General features: G+C 42.2%; 2 protein-coding genes across 3 annotated transcripts in view; one reads left to right on the forward strand and one right to left on the reverse strand.

Moving 5' to 3' along the window:
* Positions 1-20,099, forward strand: part of LOC145987861 (uncharacterized) — a 648,175-nt gene that overhangs the window by 201,721 nt on the left and 426,355 nt on the right. The window lies entirely within an intron of this gene.
* Positions 1,310-1,834, reverse strand: LOC145988058 (histone-lysine N-methyltransferase SETMAR-like). Its single transcript, XM_083122894.1, has one exon. It carries the CDS (start codon positions 1,832-1,834, stop codon positions 1,310-1,312), a length of 525 nt encoding a protein of 174 aa, XP_082979020.1.

A 20,099-nucleotide genomic window follows, 5' to 3' on the forward strand; every position in this document is an offset into this window, starting at 1 on the left:
CAGAAAACAAGGCATTTTCTCTGTTGTCGAAGGTTGCACCGTCCTTATATTTGCTGATGCAGGTCGCCGTTCGAATATAGGAAACCCATTAGCGCATTGGAGGAACGTCACCTGCCAAGGACGAAGGCCATTCAGTGCGAGGAAAGTTTGATGGAAGGGGACAGACACAATGCTCAAGGTTACACGTCACTTTGTAACGGTTTCTGAAGCGTTTCAGTAATTACACTTGTAAATTTGTACTCTTGCCATTTTTATTCAGTGCTAAATTTAGAAGTATACAAGGTTGTCGTTTTCAGTGGTTTATTTGTCTTAAGAATTCACGACATGAAATCAAGGGGGGAGGACATGCAAGGGTAGAAAGATACAGGGTGGCTGAAAATTTTCACGTGGCGTATGAATTTTCAAATTCCAATCTAAAATGTATATATTTTTCGATATTTAGAGTTATTTTATGGAAATTTCCATTAACTTTTTTTTTTTACATAACGAGTACCGTATGTGTTTTTTAATGTTTGTGTGTTTTCTGTATTATACATATGTATAATTTAAATTAGAATAATACACATGCCATTATAAAATTTTGTACTGTTGGTAACCGAACTTTAAAATCTGCGTTACATGATAATTTTGATTGATTGATTTGCTTTATTTTACTTCTCTTTTGTACAATTTTTGGCTAATTTACGAAGATGGGGATGAGTTATATGATGAAATTGATGAATGGACACTCACAAACATCCATGCTTCTTGCCGGAATTCGAATCCGGGACTCCTGGCGTCGGAGCACGATGTGCTAACCACTCCGCCACGGGAGCCGGCTACGATGATATGATAGAGTCGGCCATATATTAGAATGTGTTTCATAGTTTTTCATGCTGTCATCAGTTGAAGCTTCTTTAGGAAGAATTAATTATTTTTAATCCAATCTTGTATTAATTTATAAATTAAATGTTTTGAGATCATATTTCAAAATGTGTGGCTTTATTTTAGTTAGATTTATGGCTTTCTTAGATCATATTAAAAAAGAATAACTGGCTCCTGAGAAAAGGAGCTGTTGCTTAAATTAGTTTTATTATTTTTATATTCCTGCTTATATACCATTTGGTATATTTGTTTGTATTTTTCATGTGCTTTTTCGAGTTCTATTCATCGCAGGCACGGATTTATACAAGACCCGTCCAGAAAGTAAATTTCCCTGGGGCCGTCTACAGAAAGAAACACAATTACAATGGAAATTTTTGTTGGAACAGATACAGCAATTATTCAGTTATTTTTCAGCATACTCCCCACCGGAATTGAGACATTTGTCTTACCGTGGGATCAACCTTTGTAACCCTGTGTTGTAGAAGTCTGCCGCCTGGGATCGGAACCAGTGTGTGACAGCAGTCTTCACTTGCTCGTCACTTTGCAAATGACCGAACAGGAACTTCTTGAGGTGTAAGAAAATATGGTAATCATTGGGAGCTAGATCCGGGCTGTAGGGTGGATGGTCAAACACCTCCCAGCGGAACTCCTGCAGAAGATCTGTTGTGGGCTGAGCCGTATGTGGCCGAGCGTTATCGTGCAGCGTAACACCGGCACTGAGCATCCCGCACAGCTTGTTCTGAATAGCCCATCGCAACTTCCGTAGTGTTTCACAGTACCATTCAGCGTTCACCGTCTCACCTCTGGTTAAGAACTCGATGAGCAGAATACCCTGTCCGTTCGAGAACGCCGTGCGCAGCACTTTCCGCGCCGACACAGTTTGCTTGAATTTCGTCTTGCCTGGATATCCAATGTGACACTCGTCGCCGTCATCGTGGTACTGCTGCAGAAATGTCAATGCTGCTTCCATACGCTTTGCTTTGTGTTCAGGTGTCAGTTGCTTTGGCACCCACCTGGCAAACAAATTTCCGGAACGACATGTTCTTCGTGACAATTTTGTGCAACAAGGAGCGAAAAATCTGCGGAAAATGGCTACTGAGTTCCTTAATCGTGAAGCGATGCCGCAGGTACTCCACAACACAAGGTCGTCCGTAACAATGGAGGGCGGCCCACTGCGCTCCTCATCATGCACATTTTGCCGACCTCCTGCAAATTGCCTGCACCATCTGCTTGCTCATGATGTCTGTCCCATACACGTGACACAGTTGACGATGGATTTCGGTCGGTGCTATGCATTGTGCAATCAAAAACTTTATTACCGACCGAACCTCACAGTCGGCGGGAGCTTGAATAAGAGCCGCCATCTTTAGTGTCGATACCTTGTAATCAAGGGGTCCCGGGTTCGATACCCGGTGGAGGAACATTGCACAGTGGTTCGGATCCGACTTTAAACCGTAGGTCCAGTCCCGATTAACCTTACTGTGCATAATGTGGACTTAAAACACCAACTCAAACCAAACCAAGAGCCGCCATCTTCAACCGACGGTGCTACTGTGAGTTGTAGGGAGTGCTGCCTGTTGCTTACGATTTCCACGTCATGTATTTCTCACGGATGGGCAACTAGCCTCTCGCAACGCATGGCCTGCTATCTGTTGGTCGTTCGCGAAACCTATTTTCTGGATCTGCCTCGTATATGTGCACCCTATAAACAATTCCTATTATATCTTTTATGGCAAGTTATGCAAAATAGTTATTGAATTTTAAAAAAATACACCTGTCTCATCTCTTAAATTGTATGGCCACTTCAAAGCTGTTCTCCCCCTACATGCTCTTGCGCAGGTAGAGATCTGTGGCTGCAACCCCTACCCCCAAATCCCAGCCTGGTCAATCTCGACGATGGGATGCATTGATGAAAGAAACAAAGAAACAGGCACAAGAAATCAGTACAGTAGACTCCTTTTTTGTAGCACACTACACCTAAAAACACTACAATGGAATTATTATTGTAATGTATGCGTACCGATGTAGCATAAATGTGTATTACAAATTGAGTAATAGATGCATGCAAACTGCTGCAGTAAGGTTTATTTGCAATTCCTTATTATGCAAATATGCAGCATGAAAACAAACCAAGAATATATTTACTATAAGTTATACATGTGAATTAATCTACAATGTTTATGACCTGACATCTTTAGTTACTTTCACAAACTTGTACCCCGTATTAGATCCGACATATCTTCAAAACATGCCTGTTTGTAGTGAAATTAAGTTTTCAGTTTACTCAGAAAACTACCTAGGTACAGGCGTTTACAGCTAAAGAAAATGAATCTTATTCACCATAACACGAAATATGAATGAACTAGAATGGTCGAAGTTAGAGTGAGGGAGAGAGAGCATTTCGATATTTCTTCTAGATCTGCACTATATAGCTGCTTCAAACTATTTTATTTTATTTAAAGGTATGACGCTACAGCCAAATGCCCATTTAGAGTATCCCTACATATCATATTAGCCCTAAATATTACACAAGATATAAAGGGAATGAAAATAGAGAGAATGAAAAGAAATAATACAAAAGTACAAAACTAGAAAAACTGACAAATAGTCTTTACAGAAACTTTGAATGACGTAGTTTTCAACTTTACATATCTTTAAAGTATGTCTCTTATTTCGGTAAAGCACACCCGTGTTCGTAAGTCAGACATGTGCCATCGCTAGTGATTACTACTAGAACCATGCTTTCTATAGCCGTACTGCGCATGCTCAAGAAGTGTCGACGAGCACTCGTCAGCCGTCATTTGGCTTCATCTTCGACCGACCTTTTGTATCCATTTGCATCGACAAGGTATCTTCTTCGATTTTCTCTGAATCCAATTTTTTACAAATACAAATACTTCTACGTGATGTATCCTGCTATAATTAATGTTTATTAGTTTGTAATCGCTCGTTTCTGCTTTATTTTGTCCATTCATGCTTGACGGTTGTGATGAATCGCACGAACTGATCTCTCGAAGAATTCTTATTGTGAACCGGTTCGTCGCGAACGGTTCGTAACATGAACACACCTGCCTTCGCAGACCGTCCTTCATTGGGCATTGTTGTCGCGATCTCACCTCCGCACGGCTTCTCTGAAAAACCTTTTATTGTCATCTCCGAAGAGGTACGGCGAGAATCACGACTCCATGAGAGCATCTCCAGAAGCAAGAGAGAAATGATCATCCCGAGATTATTTCCGTGGTTCAGGAAAAGTGCTCCAGGTGGCAGCCACAGCATCAGGTTCCATTGTAACGGCGAGGGGATGGGAAGGGGGGGGGGGATCAGAAATTAGCGCTGTCTGTTCCCATTGTGTTCGAAGCAAAAAGAGACCGATGTTTCACGTAATTGAACCCCCTCCCATCCTCTCCGTATGAATTCTGAGCTGCTCTCGAGCACATTCACTCTCTCCGTCGTGGAGGAGGCGCTGCCCGAGAATATCAATGACCTCTGGTCTCTGCAGATGGTCCTCCGGCAGGGTTTCCATCCTGCAAAACCAAGATTACTCTAGAGTGGTGCCGAGTCTGATTCGCAGACCACCTGGCCGAGAAAGAGATTATATCTTTCATAGCATTCCAAGCGGTATTGTTCAACGGGTTGATACAGGTAGAGCCACGTGAAAAATAGGCTTTCCATCAACAGTATGTTCTAATGGCCCATGCGAGCAAAGAATAAGACATGCTGTCGTAATGTTTGAACGTGACTTTCCATGTACGTCACTATCGCGGTTAACGTCAGCGCAGTAAGGTAGTTGTGCAGCTGCCAAAGCAGGGTAACGCACAGGAGTTGCTTTTAGTGAACGTGAAGGCTAAAAAGCGAATATCAAAGTGCTAATCTCATGGAATTGTGAATGTATGGAAACTAAACTAAGTGACGTAACAGCCCAATCGGCAACGTATGGTCAGCGCATCGGGTCCGATCGCGATGTTTTCTGGCACCCGAGACCGGATTCCTCCACTATGGCTTTCAAGAAACCCCCTAATTATTCTCACAATGCTGGGTCAGCATCGAAATTTTGGATCTCCCACTGGGGATCGAACCCGGGACTACATTCAACTAAGGCAAGAGCTCTAATCGTTCGGTTAAGCGGGAGCTCTGGTCCTGCACATTGAAACCTGCTTTGAGGGCATGACGTAAGGCAAATCGGGAGAGGTTGGGCACCGCATATTCACAATCTCAGCCATTTATTGCGGTGATGTGATCAACACCACGCTCCGGCCGACTTTACCCTCCAGGGGCACCCACTTTAATTACAGGCTGGGCGAGCTCCAGAGCACTCATACCATGTGTTTTTGTGTGTGTGTGAGAGAGAGAGATAAATTGCTACAAACAACCAAATGACCAAGAATTGCATGATAGTATTCGGAACACAACGAGGGTTAGGCTAAGGGACTTACTGATGGAGATTGGAAGGACAGACAAGCATGGAGGAAGGGAACAGGCGTGTTAAACATTATGCCATATGCTAAATAAATGAAGACGAAGGAACAAAGAACAAGAAAGCAAAATGTCTCGAATGTGTCAAGAGAAAGAGGGAGAGAGAGATGGATAAACAGAAATAAATTTGAGCATGAACAATTTTTCATCACTCTTGGCCTTTCGTTTTTCTGCAACTACTCTCAGTTTTACAACACAGCAAATCATGCTCGATGGCTTTCTGGGCTCAATCGATGAATTGACAGTTGGGCGAAAATGTCTCTGACCTTTTCTCATAGTCCTATTTGCAAGAGAAGGTTGAGCGGAGATCGGTAGCATTTTCCGTTAGGCTGCAACACTTCTTTTGTGGAGCCCAGGATGTGGTCCGCGAGAGAATGTGCAGAGAACGAGATGAAGATGACGCGGATGGTTTCGCTCTCTCACGTGACCAGTGTGGAAGAATGAGAGAGAGGAGAGAGAGAGAAATTTTGGGAGATCCTCCAAAAAAGTTAAAGTCATCCCCAGAGAAGTTGCTGCGGACAAAACAGGGTGGTAAGGGTATGGGGTGAATTTAAAACAAGAAGACTCAACTTTGACGCTGTAGCCCCAACGGAAACGATTCCAGCAGGGAAAATTTCACAACGGTGCCGGAATTTGGGAGAATACAGAAGAGGATGGAGCTACGCTTGCGGCTGCAGGCTGTTTAATACGCATGAGAGCGTTCCTGGTGTTGCCCCAAAGATGATGCATGACAACTTAACATGTTGACTGGTTTGGATAGGCCTGTAAACATTTAACGTGATTAGTTGCTGTTGTGGCGTGCTCAAAGGGGGCGTGGGGCCATAACCCCCTCCAGTTTTAGTGAAAATTCTTAAGAAGAAGGGACTATCGAAGGTTTGGTGAAATTTTGATCAATGAGAAGATGATCACGATCAATCCCTTAATTGTTGTATGTAGGCTTTCTTTCGGTAGCCATGACTACAAAGATTCTCTCTTTTCTCCCTATCTATCTCATTCTATCTCATTTATTAGTTATTTTTATCTCGTTTATCTCTCCTCCTGTTTCTCTCTCTCCATTATTTTCTGTCTTTATATCTCTTTTTCTCTTGCGGAGCGGTTAGCACAGGGCGCTACGAAGCCATGCGTCCCGGATTCGAATCCCGACCTGGGCATGGGTGTTCGTTGTGAGTGTCCCTTCATCAATTTCATCATATCCTTACTCATTCTCAACTTCCCAATTAGCCAAACGTGGCAGAAAAGGAAGCGACTTAAACCAAATCAATCAATCCGTTTTCCTTCATCAGTCTCTCTCTTTCGTATATCTTCCCACATGTAGGCTATATAGGACAGTTCCGATACCATGCACACCTAACGGAAATCATTAATTACATTGTGGAAATAAGGAAAACAAGGCGACAGTGGTTACTATGAAGATTATAATCAAAAGAACATGATTCCGTAGAAAGGTCTGGTCGCAGTGGCGTGCCTAAGGGGGTTAATAGGGGGTCCCCCCACGGCCCAGTCTTCCTAAAAATAGAACATCAACACCCGGAAGGAAAAGATGACAAAATGAAGGCTGACCAGTACCAAAAGAAAGTATACATACCCCCTCCCCCCTTTTCGAAAATCCTGGGCACGCCACTGCATGGCCGCGTACAAAGGCGGCAAGCGCACTTCTAGATCTAGCATATGCAGAATAGGATTAAAGTAATTGTATCGAAATATGTAAATTTCGTAAATTTTCCGAAGTTGTTGGTTTCTAGAGCAGAAGAGTTGGGCTGAGAATATTCCGCGATGGGCTAGTGCCCATTCGTACCCACCCAGTGGTTACGCCCCTGTCTTGCTCCATGTTACTGAGAGGGCCTTCATCTCTCAACACGGGAGAAGAGGCGGATGCTGTAAGTTCCGTGCGGGATGAGGCTTGTTACTCGCTCACCTTGTCGCGAGGGGAGGGCCTGATGCTGGCTGTGACGTTGTAATAAATAAGAAGCTTTTCATTAAGGTAGCGCAGGGTCCTTGTCTTCTGTCGTTTTCTCCCCTCTCCATTTTCCTCCTTTGGTGGGCTCAATTGTCGTTCTCCGTCTTTGGAACGGGAAGGAAATTGTTTGCACACATCTCCCGCAGGCGAATTTTCTCTCCGTTTCACCAGATATACGAGGTTTGATCAAAATGTTGCGTAACGTTTTATAAAATAACCCAACGTATCTCTACTCACTTCAATGGCTGATCCAGAATAAATTGTTGGGTGGGGGATATTTTCTGGAGGACAGTCATATTTAATATACCAGTACCATACGAAATGCATATTCCCGTGAGTGCCTTGCTCAGCTCATCGACCCCTGTCTCGAATCGAAAGTGTCGATCATGTCTGGAGTATAGAAGTTATGGATACAAGAATGTAAGTAAAATATAAAAGCATTAGCTTTTTTTGATCTTATAAGATCGGACACACATGCGCTTGGTAAGTTGCACAGTGAAGCATTTTTTATTCTTGGCGAAAATATCACGCTGTGTTGTAATTTAACGTCTGTACAAGACGAAATTCTAGAATGAATCTGCTGTCGATTTTATATACATCTCGGTCTTGGTCTCGTCCCCATTTTTAAACTATGGTTCGTTTGTTTTGCTTATTAAACATTATATTAGGTGCGTTAATACTGAAAAGCCTGTAGACAATTTATAGTGATTGAAAAGAGCAAATATTTTGGACATGACATCCTTATTAATTACATACTAGAACCAACCGAACTCCACGGGCTAACAGTCTTTTAGCCCTTGACAGTCAGGACCTGTCTAGCGGCTATTCATTGTGTGATGCATGATCAGTTCGTCTGATCCAATCGCTGCTGTTTTTTGTCTCTTGAGTCCGGTTGTCACTGCTACTTTCAAGTAAGCCCCCCCACCCCACCCCAATTCTCCTCACGATGCTGGGTCAGCACCGAAATTTTAGATTCTTCACCGGAAATCAAATCGAGAACCGCTCGCACCAAAAGTGAAGGTCATTAACCATTCTGCTACTCGGTAGCCCAACACGAGGACCTTCGGCCTGCAATACTGAAATTTGCGGGACGTACTGCGTGGTAGAATCACAACCTTATACAACACCTAAACTATGGTCTCGGTGCCATTCTCACTTATTCACTGCCCACTGTAGTTAACGTCACCAAAACCACGTAACTTCTGGGAAGTAGTTCCTGTTCCATGCTTTATTTTGCCCATGAATGTATTGGTCGCAGCTGTACGGCCCATGATAAAAGATCTCACAAGTTCAATACTTATGAGTGATATGGCTTTATCACTATATTCCTACGCGGAAGAATCCCTCACAGGAACAACCAATAGGATTTCTCTAAAGCCACATGTGTCATTTACATTGACTTCGTTCTTACATGGAACAGAGAATAGATTCCTCGACAACAGCCAATACTTCGCCGGTTTTGACATTGCGGTTATGACAACAGTAAAATTAAACTTTCTCCATAAGTTTCCTCCTGTTCCCACTCTTTTCGATGCACTCAAGTTTCCTATGCCATAACTCTCGAAGCAATAAAACGCGTTTTTTGTACTTTTCCCCTCTCTTTTGCTGCACGTAATCTTAAGTTTATGCATTTTCCCCGTATTTCTCTGTACTTTACATCCCATTTTTTTCAATAAATCTGAAAGGCAACATATGCTTCAGTCTTGAGACTTTACAGGCAATAAACTGGTTGTGTGATCCAGTTTTTAAAGAAGATGGAAACAGCTGTAGATATGGCATAAACCTCTTAGTTCTTCACATTTTATAAGCTGTAAATGATGTTACTTCTAACTCCATAAGCAGAGAGAAAGGAAACTCGGCGAACAGTTAAATTCTGTAAGCTGTTTCGAATTCATACATTTGCATATTATGATGAAAGCTTCTTAACTGGGGGTATCGAACTTTCAGAGAATTCTTTGTTCAAATACCTGCACTTTTGTGCAGTCAAGAAGAAAAGTAATTGCAATTTTTTTAATGTAATTTTTATCAAATCGAGAAGGTGACAAAAGGTGCTACATCATAAGTTATCTCCAACGTGTAACCCTTGAATTACACCTTGTTCATCGTGATATACTTTCGGGCACAAATATTGTAGCGATTAGCCAAAAGTTGAAGAGAAACAACTGGGTTCGGGGTATAAATACGTGGGATCAACAAAGTGCACCCACATATACGTCGGGGAAGCACATTTTACAGTGGTTCGATTGTCAGGTTGAATTCATACCGTCCGTACTCCACACTGTAGAGGGTGGTATTTTTGCTCTTTGACATTGGAATATTTTATGCTTGCAGTATGTTTTAGAAACTGGAACGTTAAGAGTTACGGCAGTGGAATCGTCAATTTTCCCATGGCGCAACGGCCCTCTAAGGGCCAAGGCCTGACAGAGAGGGTCTTACATTGCGTTACGACGCGTAGTCAGCGCATCGAGTCTCATCGCCGCTGTTTTTTGTGTTTCGAGACCGGAGCTCGCTACTTCTTATTTTCAACCAGCTCCCTAATTGTCCTCACGGCCCTGGGCCAACGCCGGGATCGAACCCGGAACCACTGGCAGAAAAGACGAGAGCTCTAACCATTTGGCAATGCGGGAGCCCTCGTCAATTAGTACGGTGATTATTTAGTTGATATGAAGCTAATTATTTAGTTGTTGTCCGTGTGTTAACTCACTGAAGTTGTGGGTGTGACGTACGGATCTAATGTGTATTCTCCACATGAGGAACTTAGACTGAATTCGATCAGATTCTTTGAATTATGTCTATGGCACCTCAATGGCAAGTACGTAATGGGTGGCGCAAAAGTCATCATCCTATTTGAACTGACCTTTATTCTGACATCTTGCTTATATCAGTAGTGTTTTGTCAGTTAAATAGAAGATACTCACGAAAGTTATTGAGTGCGAAAATGAATAAGTATACCCCACAAGAACGTGGAAAAGTTGTGACAATTTTGCGTGACACTTTTCCGGGCAGAGTAATATCCCGTTTCGGTGATTTGCCATGGCCGGCCTGGTCCCCCGATTTAGCGCTCCAGATTTTTTTCTTTTGGGGATATTTGAAGTCATTGATTTATGTGAATAAGACAGAGACGTTGCAGCAACCAAAGGACAATATTCATATTCATGAAATTGAAAACATTTCCCCGCAGATTTCCAACACCATGGAAAACGCAATAAAAAGATCCCAGATTTGCATCCATTCGAATTGTGGTCATTTTTTGGATGTTGTCTTTAAAAATTGAGGACATAAAACTTACAAGTATCAATAAAAGTTTAACACAAAGAAACCTACGTTGTTTAATTTAGAACCCAATGTATAGGCTAAAAGAATCAGGTGATGACTTTTGCGCCAACTTGTATATACCTGAAGAATGTAACCATGTTTTATAAGATCGCTACAAATTGTAACTAGCTACACTACATATAGCAGAAGGGCCGTATTCTCTCTGATGGAAAGCATGTGCATTATTTAAAAAGGAACTCCAATGTGTATGTATTTTGAAATAACATTGCAATAACGACTTCAAAAAACATTGCAATAACGACTTCAAAAGACAATCGAATGTACGGTGGTACCAGATCCTGTACATTTTTAATATTTCCTGTAGCGAACCGGTCACAAGAAACAACATGAAGACTGTTTCTGTATGTCAAAACATGCTCTTGCAATACACGTCACCCCCCACCTTCAAGGTAGACCAACTGTAGCACCCCGAGGAAACTCCCTTAGGATTTGAATATCTCCCAGATTTCCTCCGGAGCAATTTGGCCGTCCCCATTGTGGATGCGGTTATTTCGCCACGAGATAACGCTCTCATCTTGAAGCCGTTGTTGATTAAGAGGGGGATTTCCCCCGTCACCGCCTGATTAATTTCCTTCCTGTCGGCGACCTGACAGAGTTTTGGCTTTCTGAAGCCCCGGGGGCATCATCAACCCTTGTAACGGGATATGATGCTCGGAGAAGCACTGGATTTCTTTCCCCTCTCGAGAAAGTCCCGGAAGCTTTTTCAGGGCTCTTTGTCTAGCCATTTATTTCTTCCGTAATCATTGAAGATAGATATGTGAAGAATGTGAGTATGGTATAGTTCCTCCTAGTTAGACATTGGTCAGTGTTGTCGTTTTCGGCTGAATTCTCTGTAAGTCTTTTCTGAACCTTATCTCCGAGCTGAGGTTAGTGTTGTCGTTTTCGACTAAACTCTTAGTGTTTCTGAACCCTATCTCAGAGGTGATATGAGTGTTATTGTTGTTTTCTGAATCTTATCTCCGACTTGATGTCAGTGTTGTCGTTTTTGGCTAAGTTCACAGAAAGTGTTTTCTGAACCTTATCTCCGAGCTGAAGTTAGTGTTGTTGTTTTCGGCTAAATTCTCAGTAAGTGTTTTCTAAACCTTATCCCCGAGCTTAGGTCAGTGTTGTCGTTTTCGCTTAAATCTTTAGTAAGTGTTTCTGAACCTTATCTCCGAGGTGGTCAGTGGTGTCGTTTTCGGCTAAGTTCACAGAAAGTGTTTTCTGGACCTTATCTCCGGGCTGAAGTTAAGTGTTGTCGTTTTCGGTCAATTTGCAGTAAGTGTTTTCTGAACCTTATCGCTAAAACTGAATCTAATCTTGAACACAGAGATCACGTTTATGATTACGCAGATATATTCAGTAGTATTGAACTTAAATTGAGAATCCTACTTCTCTGAAAGCACAACGATGGTACAGAAGCTCCTGAACCATATCTACTATCTGAATACTGTATTCATTTTAAGACCGTGGCTAATTTTAAATGAAAGGAATACATGTATTTCATTCTCACCGAAATGTATAGTGCTGAACAGTCGTGAAATATCTCACTGTTAGGAAAAATCCTACGGTTGCTACAATCGTACAAGCGAATAACCAAGTTCGTAGCCGTGAAATCAAAGATTTTTTAGTGATTTTTGATCATTTTGTTTGTTCTTGGTACAATTGTTTTGACTCAAATTAGCATAGGTAATGACGAATATAGATGGCAGGATTGTTTGAAATAACCGAACCATTTAATTTTAACAGAATTATATATTATTAGATTTTTAGAATGTGCACATGTATTGGCTTTCTTTATTCTTCTTACTTCTCTTTCAACTGTTGAAGAGGTTTCACTTTAGAGGGACAAAGAGAAATGTTAATCATCTCGATTGGCACATTACAATACGAGGTAAGATTTACTAACGTTAGCATCACGATCTCAAAAGCAGTTTTTGAAGTGTTGCATAACAAATAATCTCTGTATCTGTAACTCTGATCTAGAAGCATTGGCATTAGTGTCGAGGGAAGCTCGATGACTTTAGAATACGGGGAGGGCCTATTTGAAAACGCGAATTTCTCTTGTCCTGCAAGATGTACGAGTTGGCGTATGAGGTACAGGGCAAGAAAGTGTTACCGCAAAATTCATGGAAATGAGGATGTATCCGACTCCTTAAACGACTATTTGTGGTAATGAAAATACCACAGAATAATGTTAGCATCGCACAAAACAAAAACAGTAGTTAACGGCGAAGGCATTAACCCTAAAAGCACCCCAGGGTGTATATTGGTGGTTAAAGGAGGATGCGGATTTCCATATGTTTACATAGTTTGTGGACAGGTATCACCATTGTTATCCCATTAGGGAATGCATAACTATAGATCGTATTAGATATAAGAACCTTTTATTGTAGGTATTCATATTCTAAACGTTAAAATTGGAAGCACCAAAAGCACGTGTTGCGAGTTATCGAGATCTTCAGTTCTCATCCCTCAAGATCTGCCATGTGTGAGATCTGGAGTATAAATATCCCCTGAAATGCTGTATGAAATGCATATTTGTGCTAGAAGAGCATTTTTTTAAATTCTAGTTTTACTTGCTTGTTAGTAGTCTATTGGTACCGACGTCCGTGGCGGAGTGGTTAGCACTGCGTGCTGCGACGCCAAGGGTCCCAATTTCGAATCCCTGCTTGGGCATGAGTATTCTTTGTGAGTGTCCCTTCATCAATTACATCATATCATTGCTCATTCTCATCGTTGCGGTTATCCAAAAGTGGCAGAAAAGCGACGCTAAGTAACAATAAAAAATTGACTGTGAGTGTTCGCCCCACTATCTCCCCCTCTGGCGTTATTACTGATAGTAGACACTTGACAGATTTACGCGATAGGCTCAAGTTTGACGTGCTCGGAATACAGACGTTTCTGACTGTACGTACTGCTGAACTCGAATACCTTCACTGTGAGTTGTCCACTGCCGCCAACTCAACAGTAATCTCCTTCGCTATTTGTGGACGCTGTTTTCGTGAAGAGAAGACAGCAATTTCGTTTTCCTCCACTCTAGCAAATCAGAATCGTACGTGAGGCGTGGACCACTCAAAGCTCAGTGTTTACAACCCTCTCGAAAGTGTTTCAGCACACGACATCGCCACCAGAAGGTCGACGAGTAGTAAACGAAATCACGTGAAACGCGCTGCACATGTGGAAACGGTTTTACGGTTGCGCCTCGCTTTTCTTCCTCGCAATAAAATGGAGAACCTGCACATTCTTAGCGTTATGAGTTCGTGTAAAATTCTCTGCAGTGTTTCTTCTACTTTCTTGATTGCGCTGGCGTGCGAGGAAAGGGAGTTTTGTAGGGACTGGGAGGCGTCCATTCCTTGCCAAGAGGTCGTCGAGTTGCCCTGAAAATTGTCCTCCTACTTGTTTTGCGCAACAAGCTCGGAACCGAGCCGTGTACTACATGAGTCCCGTCTGGTTCCCAAGTAGACGAAAAGCTGTGTTCAAGTTCAGAAGATTCAACAAATGCCTGTCTGCTGCTTTAAACGTTCGTTTGATTAGTTAGCAAGCACCACGTGACCATACACCGCACGCTACACCGCTCTAGAACGTATTGCAAACGGTGCAGACACCAAATACACCACTTGACACGAAATCAACGAATAGACGAGTTGGTGTTGCACCGTGTAACCAACTAAACTCCGTACCAGATAACTGTAGACCATGCGAACGGGAACAAGTCTCTGCGCAAGTAGTGACGCGAGACGGCTCCACCAATGAACAGTGAGAGAAACGGGATTGTGTAATGGACGACGGGAGTTACCCGATTTCCTCCTTCGCTATGCAGTGTTGCAAACTTTGGAAAAGGATAATACCGAACGCACATGACAAACGGACCGTATTTTTATCTCCAGGTCCGTTCGATCGGTTGAAGAATTTCTTAGGGATATATTAGGGATAAAACTGCAAGAGGAAATTTTGACAAGCCGTGCACTTAGCGTACGGACTAAGGTCTGGACCGTACGGTTGGCAACACTGCGCTTTCACACTCGATTTTCCTCCTCCTCCTCTGTCGATATGCGCGGCCCTGCTCTACAGTTAGGTGGGACAGGGTGTAGACGCGCGAGTGCAGATGGAATCAAGAAGTGTAGCGTACTAGACGAGGCTATTTTACAAGATATTCTATCACCAACATATCTGCATTTGTATCATCGCAAATTGGCAATGGTATCGAGACGTGACGAGAATTATCACTCTTTTGTGATATTTGATTTTTAATTTTTGTTTTACTTAGCGCCGCTTTTCTGCCACTTTTGGCTAATTGCGACGATTTGGTTGGTTGGTTGATTTGGTGATTTAAGTCCACTTTATGCACAGTAAGGCTAATCGGGACTGGAGCTACAGTTTAAAGTGGGATCCGAACCACTGTGAGCCTCCGCCGGGTATCGAACCCTAATCGCGACGATGAGGATGAGTGATGATATGATGAAATTGAACACTCACAAGAACACTCATGCTCAGGCCTGGATTCTAACTCGGGACCCTCGCTGTCGTAGTGCGCACTGTGCTCACAGCTCCACCACGGAGGTCGTCTTGTGTCCACCTCATGTGTGACCAGGTCGATAGTGTTCTCGTTCTCGACTCGACTTTTAAATTCATGTCGTGTTCTCGGTCTCGTCTGGAGTCTGAGACCAATTTAAGCTAAGATAGCCCTGATTGGGACTCTACGTACAGACACCGGCAATACAAACGGGTCACCTTGATCCAGAAATAGGCTACTCTCTTCTGTGTAAGGCGATATGTGTATTGACTAACTCTACGGCAGTGGTAGAAGTTGCCACTAAGAATTCGCTATTAAAATCCACTGATTTACATTTAATATTCAGGGTGATCTGTTTAGTTATGGATAAAATAAAATGGATGTGAATTTTTTTTGGTCAAATGTATACAAAAGACTGAAAGGTGGAAGTTTTTGTTTTTATACACTACTAACAGTTTGGTACAGTTTTCAGTTTTCTACATGGCCTTCATTGCGAACTCTGCACAACTCATAACGGTGATTCAATTCATCCCACGTCTGGTGTAACATCTCTGGGGTCATTCTGGCGAAAGCCTGTGTGATTTTGAGTTTCAAAACCTCAATGTCTGGGTTTCTGTGACGAAGAAGTCTGAAGAGGTTAAATCTGAGGAGTTGGGAGGCCAAGCAATTGGTCTCCACACATTTAGCCCGTTGCTGGTTCGTGAACGCCATTTTAACAGTAACGAATCAGTACAAACTTCCTTGTTGCCAACACACTACAGCAAAACTTCCATGTTTCATGCACGAAAACACCCAACACGAAAATTATCCTACTATCACATTTACGTTTCTATTAATGTTTTATTTTATCCATACTCAAGTGGATAGCCCTGTACATTTAAGCGTTAAGTGTCAATCCGTCCAATATGAGTTTCTGTCACTGTCAATCACTCGCAGGCATGGATTCGTTCTCTGCCACTCCTAAGATATCTACTGTGATATAAGATGAACATTTTCTGGATATTCTTAAGAGAAATTGGACCACTTCTCATTTTCGCCTTTCCCATGCTCTCCAACAGACAAATATTCTTCACTCCTTCATTCATCTCGTTTGCTATTCCTTCTGCACTTAATTTCCACCGTGTGTTATTTCTCTCTTATTTGCCCACCTTCTTTATCGCCCTCTTTCTCCACCGCCTTTCAAGTGTTTACCTTTCCGTATCTCCCCCTCGCCTCCTTCCACTGAAGACACAGGTGGATATTGGCTTTTCATTACCCATTATTCTATTCCCTCCCCTACTTTCTTTTTTCTCCCTAACCGCCAGGTCTCCAAATGAAAAGGAAACAAATTTTCCAGAAACGCAGAAAGCTTCTTTTCCTCCCCCTTTGAAAGGGTGGAGATTTTTATTAGGGAAGTTCATACCTTCTGCGTTCAGGAGGGAGAACTTTAATGCCTTGAGATGAACGTGGCTTAAATCGCAGTTTATTACAATCTCATTTTATGCGTCTCGAAACAACCCTGATATCTTGGGTCCTAGAGAGGAGCGATTTGCTATAAGCTTGAGGATAATTTTAGAAATTCATATTCAGGGCCGTAACTTAGTTTGAACCTCCTAATCTGGTTTAGTTTCCAAAATATATTTTCATACAATTTCTTCATTGAATTGTCAAAACTGGTGTAATAAACCATTGTGTTTCTAAAGACCGAAGATCGAATTATTTTGGGATGTATGGCACTGTAGATGGTTGCGATTGCCGTAACTGCTTCACCATACTGATTTTTGTACGAATGCAGTAGACGTTATTTCTTGCAAATGCTATATTTGAGGAATACACATGATTACATACACAAACGAACAAGTAAAACTAGATTGTGTTCCCGCAACACACACACACGTCTTGGTAGAATGTTCCTCTGCTGCCGACTGATACTGTCTTGAGGCAGTGTTGCCAACTGTACACGCTGCTTCACTGGCGTGCTGCAAGTCCAACTAAAATACACTGATTAATGATTAAAACCTGAACAGTAGACCTTCCGCGTGACAAATGATTAGCACTCTCGCCTTTGGTGCGAGAGGTTCTAGATTCGACCTCCCGTCGGAGCTGCTTGAAAGCGAACTCCTGTCACGAAATCTCTACAACAGCGGGGATGGGACTGTATGCCCCGACCTCAAGTCACCCGATGGAAAGCTGCTAGGCAGACCTTGCCTGTTGCGTCACGGAGTTTAGTTTTTATTATTATTATTATTATTATTATTATTATTATTATTATTATTATTATTATTATTATTTTAGTGTAACATCATAAGGGCCATTGAAGGCTCCAGCTCCTATTTCTGGCGTAGTAATTGGTGTTCCTTTTTTAGTATCAACAGTTTAATATAGTTACCGCCGATCGAAATAATACAAACATGAGAAGCTATTAAATTTGACAATATTACTCTTACCATCATGGGGGCCTTTCTGATGGCGCAGTGGTAGCATCATCGCCTTGTAATCGAGGGTTCGCGGGTTCGATACCTGGTGGAGGCACATAGTGGTTCGGATCCCACATTAAACTGTAGGTCCAGTCCCGATTAGCCTTTCTTTGCATAAAGTGGACTTAAAACAACAATTCAATTCAATGTTATCATCATGATATTTGCTGCTAACTCAAGATAGTAATTGTCAGTAGTTTGTATTAATCTTTATTGTACAAGAAAAAGTTTTGAACATGAATATCTAAAATAAAATAAAAAGTAAAGTGCTTCCCTGTGCTTTGCACCACGCCATGAAGGCGTATGGGGTGTGGATTTAGGTCCCCCACACTTTCTTGATCATCAACCCCCCAGAGTTTGCTCCAGGTATCCACTTTATTCGACGCTGGGTGGGCGCTGCTTGAACAGGTGGAAAGAAACCCGGCTTGTCCCGCTGGGGATCGAACCCGGTCTCTCGCATGGTAGTCAGACGCCATAAAGTGGCAATTCAAATTTATTGGTTGAGTATGAATTAATGAAATGGAAGGAAGAACAAACAATAAAACGCCAGTGTCTTAACTAGAATTCTAAATATATAATAATAGTAAATATCTTTATATAGCGGGCAAGATTAAGCTATGAGCTGATCTACCACCTAGCCATTGACGTTTGCGTACATAATGTTTAAAAAGAAGAAGAGGAGGAAGAAGAAGTTCCTTCTGAGAAACCCTGAGGCGCCCTCTTCCCTTCACTGGTGATTCTTTCCAGCTAGGAAACTGCTTCGGAATGCCCATGGGCTTATTTCAATACCTGAGCCTCGTTCTGTTTATGGTGACAGTTCAAATCCCAACTAATTTAGTCAATAGTCTGTGCCTGGAAGTCGAAGGGGCTCCCGCGGGAAAAATTGTGTTCTGTTCTGGTTTCTAGGGACAAGAAAGCAGAGGAACATTCTACACATATCGTCAGAATTGGTTTCGGTTCAGCAAAATACTATAGATAAACAGCCTCAACTTGCCCTGCATTTGTGATAACGTTTTGTACAAACTAAACCTAACCTACAACATATTGAAATGTGGAATTCAATTTTGGGAGGAAATGTTCACTTCCAAAAGTAGAGTTGCTGCCCCCAAGAGATTTGACGTCTGTACTCTTATCTCGTCCCGAGTTGAATGCGATTTCCTTGTTTATTTCGCCTCGGTGCCTAAACTCCAATCTTTGTCTCAGTTCCATATCAGGTCTGGAAGTAATACCAAGAACTTAGGAATAAGTCCGAGAGGTTCGTCTCTGTTTTGGGGATGTTTTTCGTTGTCGTTCATCCCAGAAAGTGGGCGAAGAAGCTCCAACGAACTTTTGAGAAACCTTGACCGTTTTTGTAAAATGCCCTTTTCTTTTGCCCGTAACTTTCTATCTTTAAAAACTAAAATTGTAACTTTTGCAGAGTAAAAACGTGTAACATGGCTAAGTAACAGACAGTGACACTCTGTTGGTATATCTGAAGTTCCATGGTAAAACAATTTTGATTGGAAATTTTTCATGTACTTTACGCTCTAAAGCAATAAAGTCGTGAACGAAACGAGACTGGTAGTGTAAGCTCGATTTCGTTTAGGTTTTAAAGCCAGAATTGCTACAACTCGCATCTATCAACTATCCTATTAACTCACAAGTTTTAATGGTAATTTATTCACACTTTGTAGATGTATCACGTCACGTCGTTATTTATATCTTTGTTTCGTACTGAACAAAACCTTTGGCCTGCGCCAGCAAAGTCGTGATAAGAAATAGGCTTATGTTGCTACGAAACTATCGCAAATATCTGTACTCTGTCCCAGGAGTCTGTGGAGAAAGCGGTGAAAAACACATTCTCTTATAAAATAGTTGGCTCGAGGGGCCCCAACCAATGAACGCACGAGATGGAAAGGAGTTGCATGAAGGGAGAAACGTGACTGCAGCTACCAGCCGTTTGCATTAGCGTTCACGGCTTCGTTCCGTCCACTCGCTTTCTCCTCTTCTCTGCCATTATGCGCAGTCTTGCTCCACAGACTACTGGAACGGAGTGTAGACAACAGCGAAAGCAATCCACACGAAGATTCACTTCTACATAGAAGGAATTCTAAGCAGATGACTTTTGGTCAGAATTTGGAATGTCTTAAAGATGAGGAATTTTCGAAAATGACTTTGCTTCAAGAAGCCAAAATTGAACCAAGCGTTAATTGAACCACGTAAGAAAATTTAAAGAAACTATACCCATAACTTTCTGAATAAATACGTTTCGAAGACGACGAAGGTAAGAAAGATCAAGAAGGTAGACTGGCAGCAAATCCTCCGTGCCAGACAGGCTGCATCTTTTCAGGATAACTCTTGTCAAACTTTTTTGAATTCGCCTTTCAAGTTAATCCATAAGCCAGTCTCTCCATTATGAGACGAATGTAGGCCATGTCTGGGAACTCAGGAAAGCTACACACAAGTGGAGGTCTTTTTGGCGAACATTCGAAGCAGGACGGAATTTCAATGGACCCTGATTCCCCCGGATGGACATGTT

The sequence above is a fragment of the Lepisma saccharinum genome, chromosome 5, assembly GCF_977018435.1.
Source record: "Lepisma saccharinum chromosome 5, izLepSacc3.1, whole genome shotgun sequence".
Classification (NCBI taxonomy): domain Eukaryota; kingdom Metazoa; phylum Arthropoda; class Insecta; order Zygentoma; family Lepismatidae; genus Lepisma; species Lepisma saccharinum.

What these genes read in the sequence shown, in the direction of transcription:
- LOC145988058 (XM_083122894.1), bottom strand. Translation starts at nt 1,834, where the DNA reads ATGGAAGCAGCATTGACATTTCTGCAGCAGTACCACGATGACGGCGAC.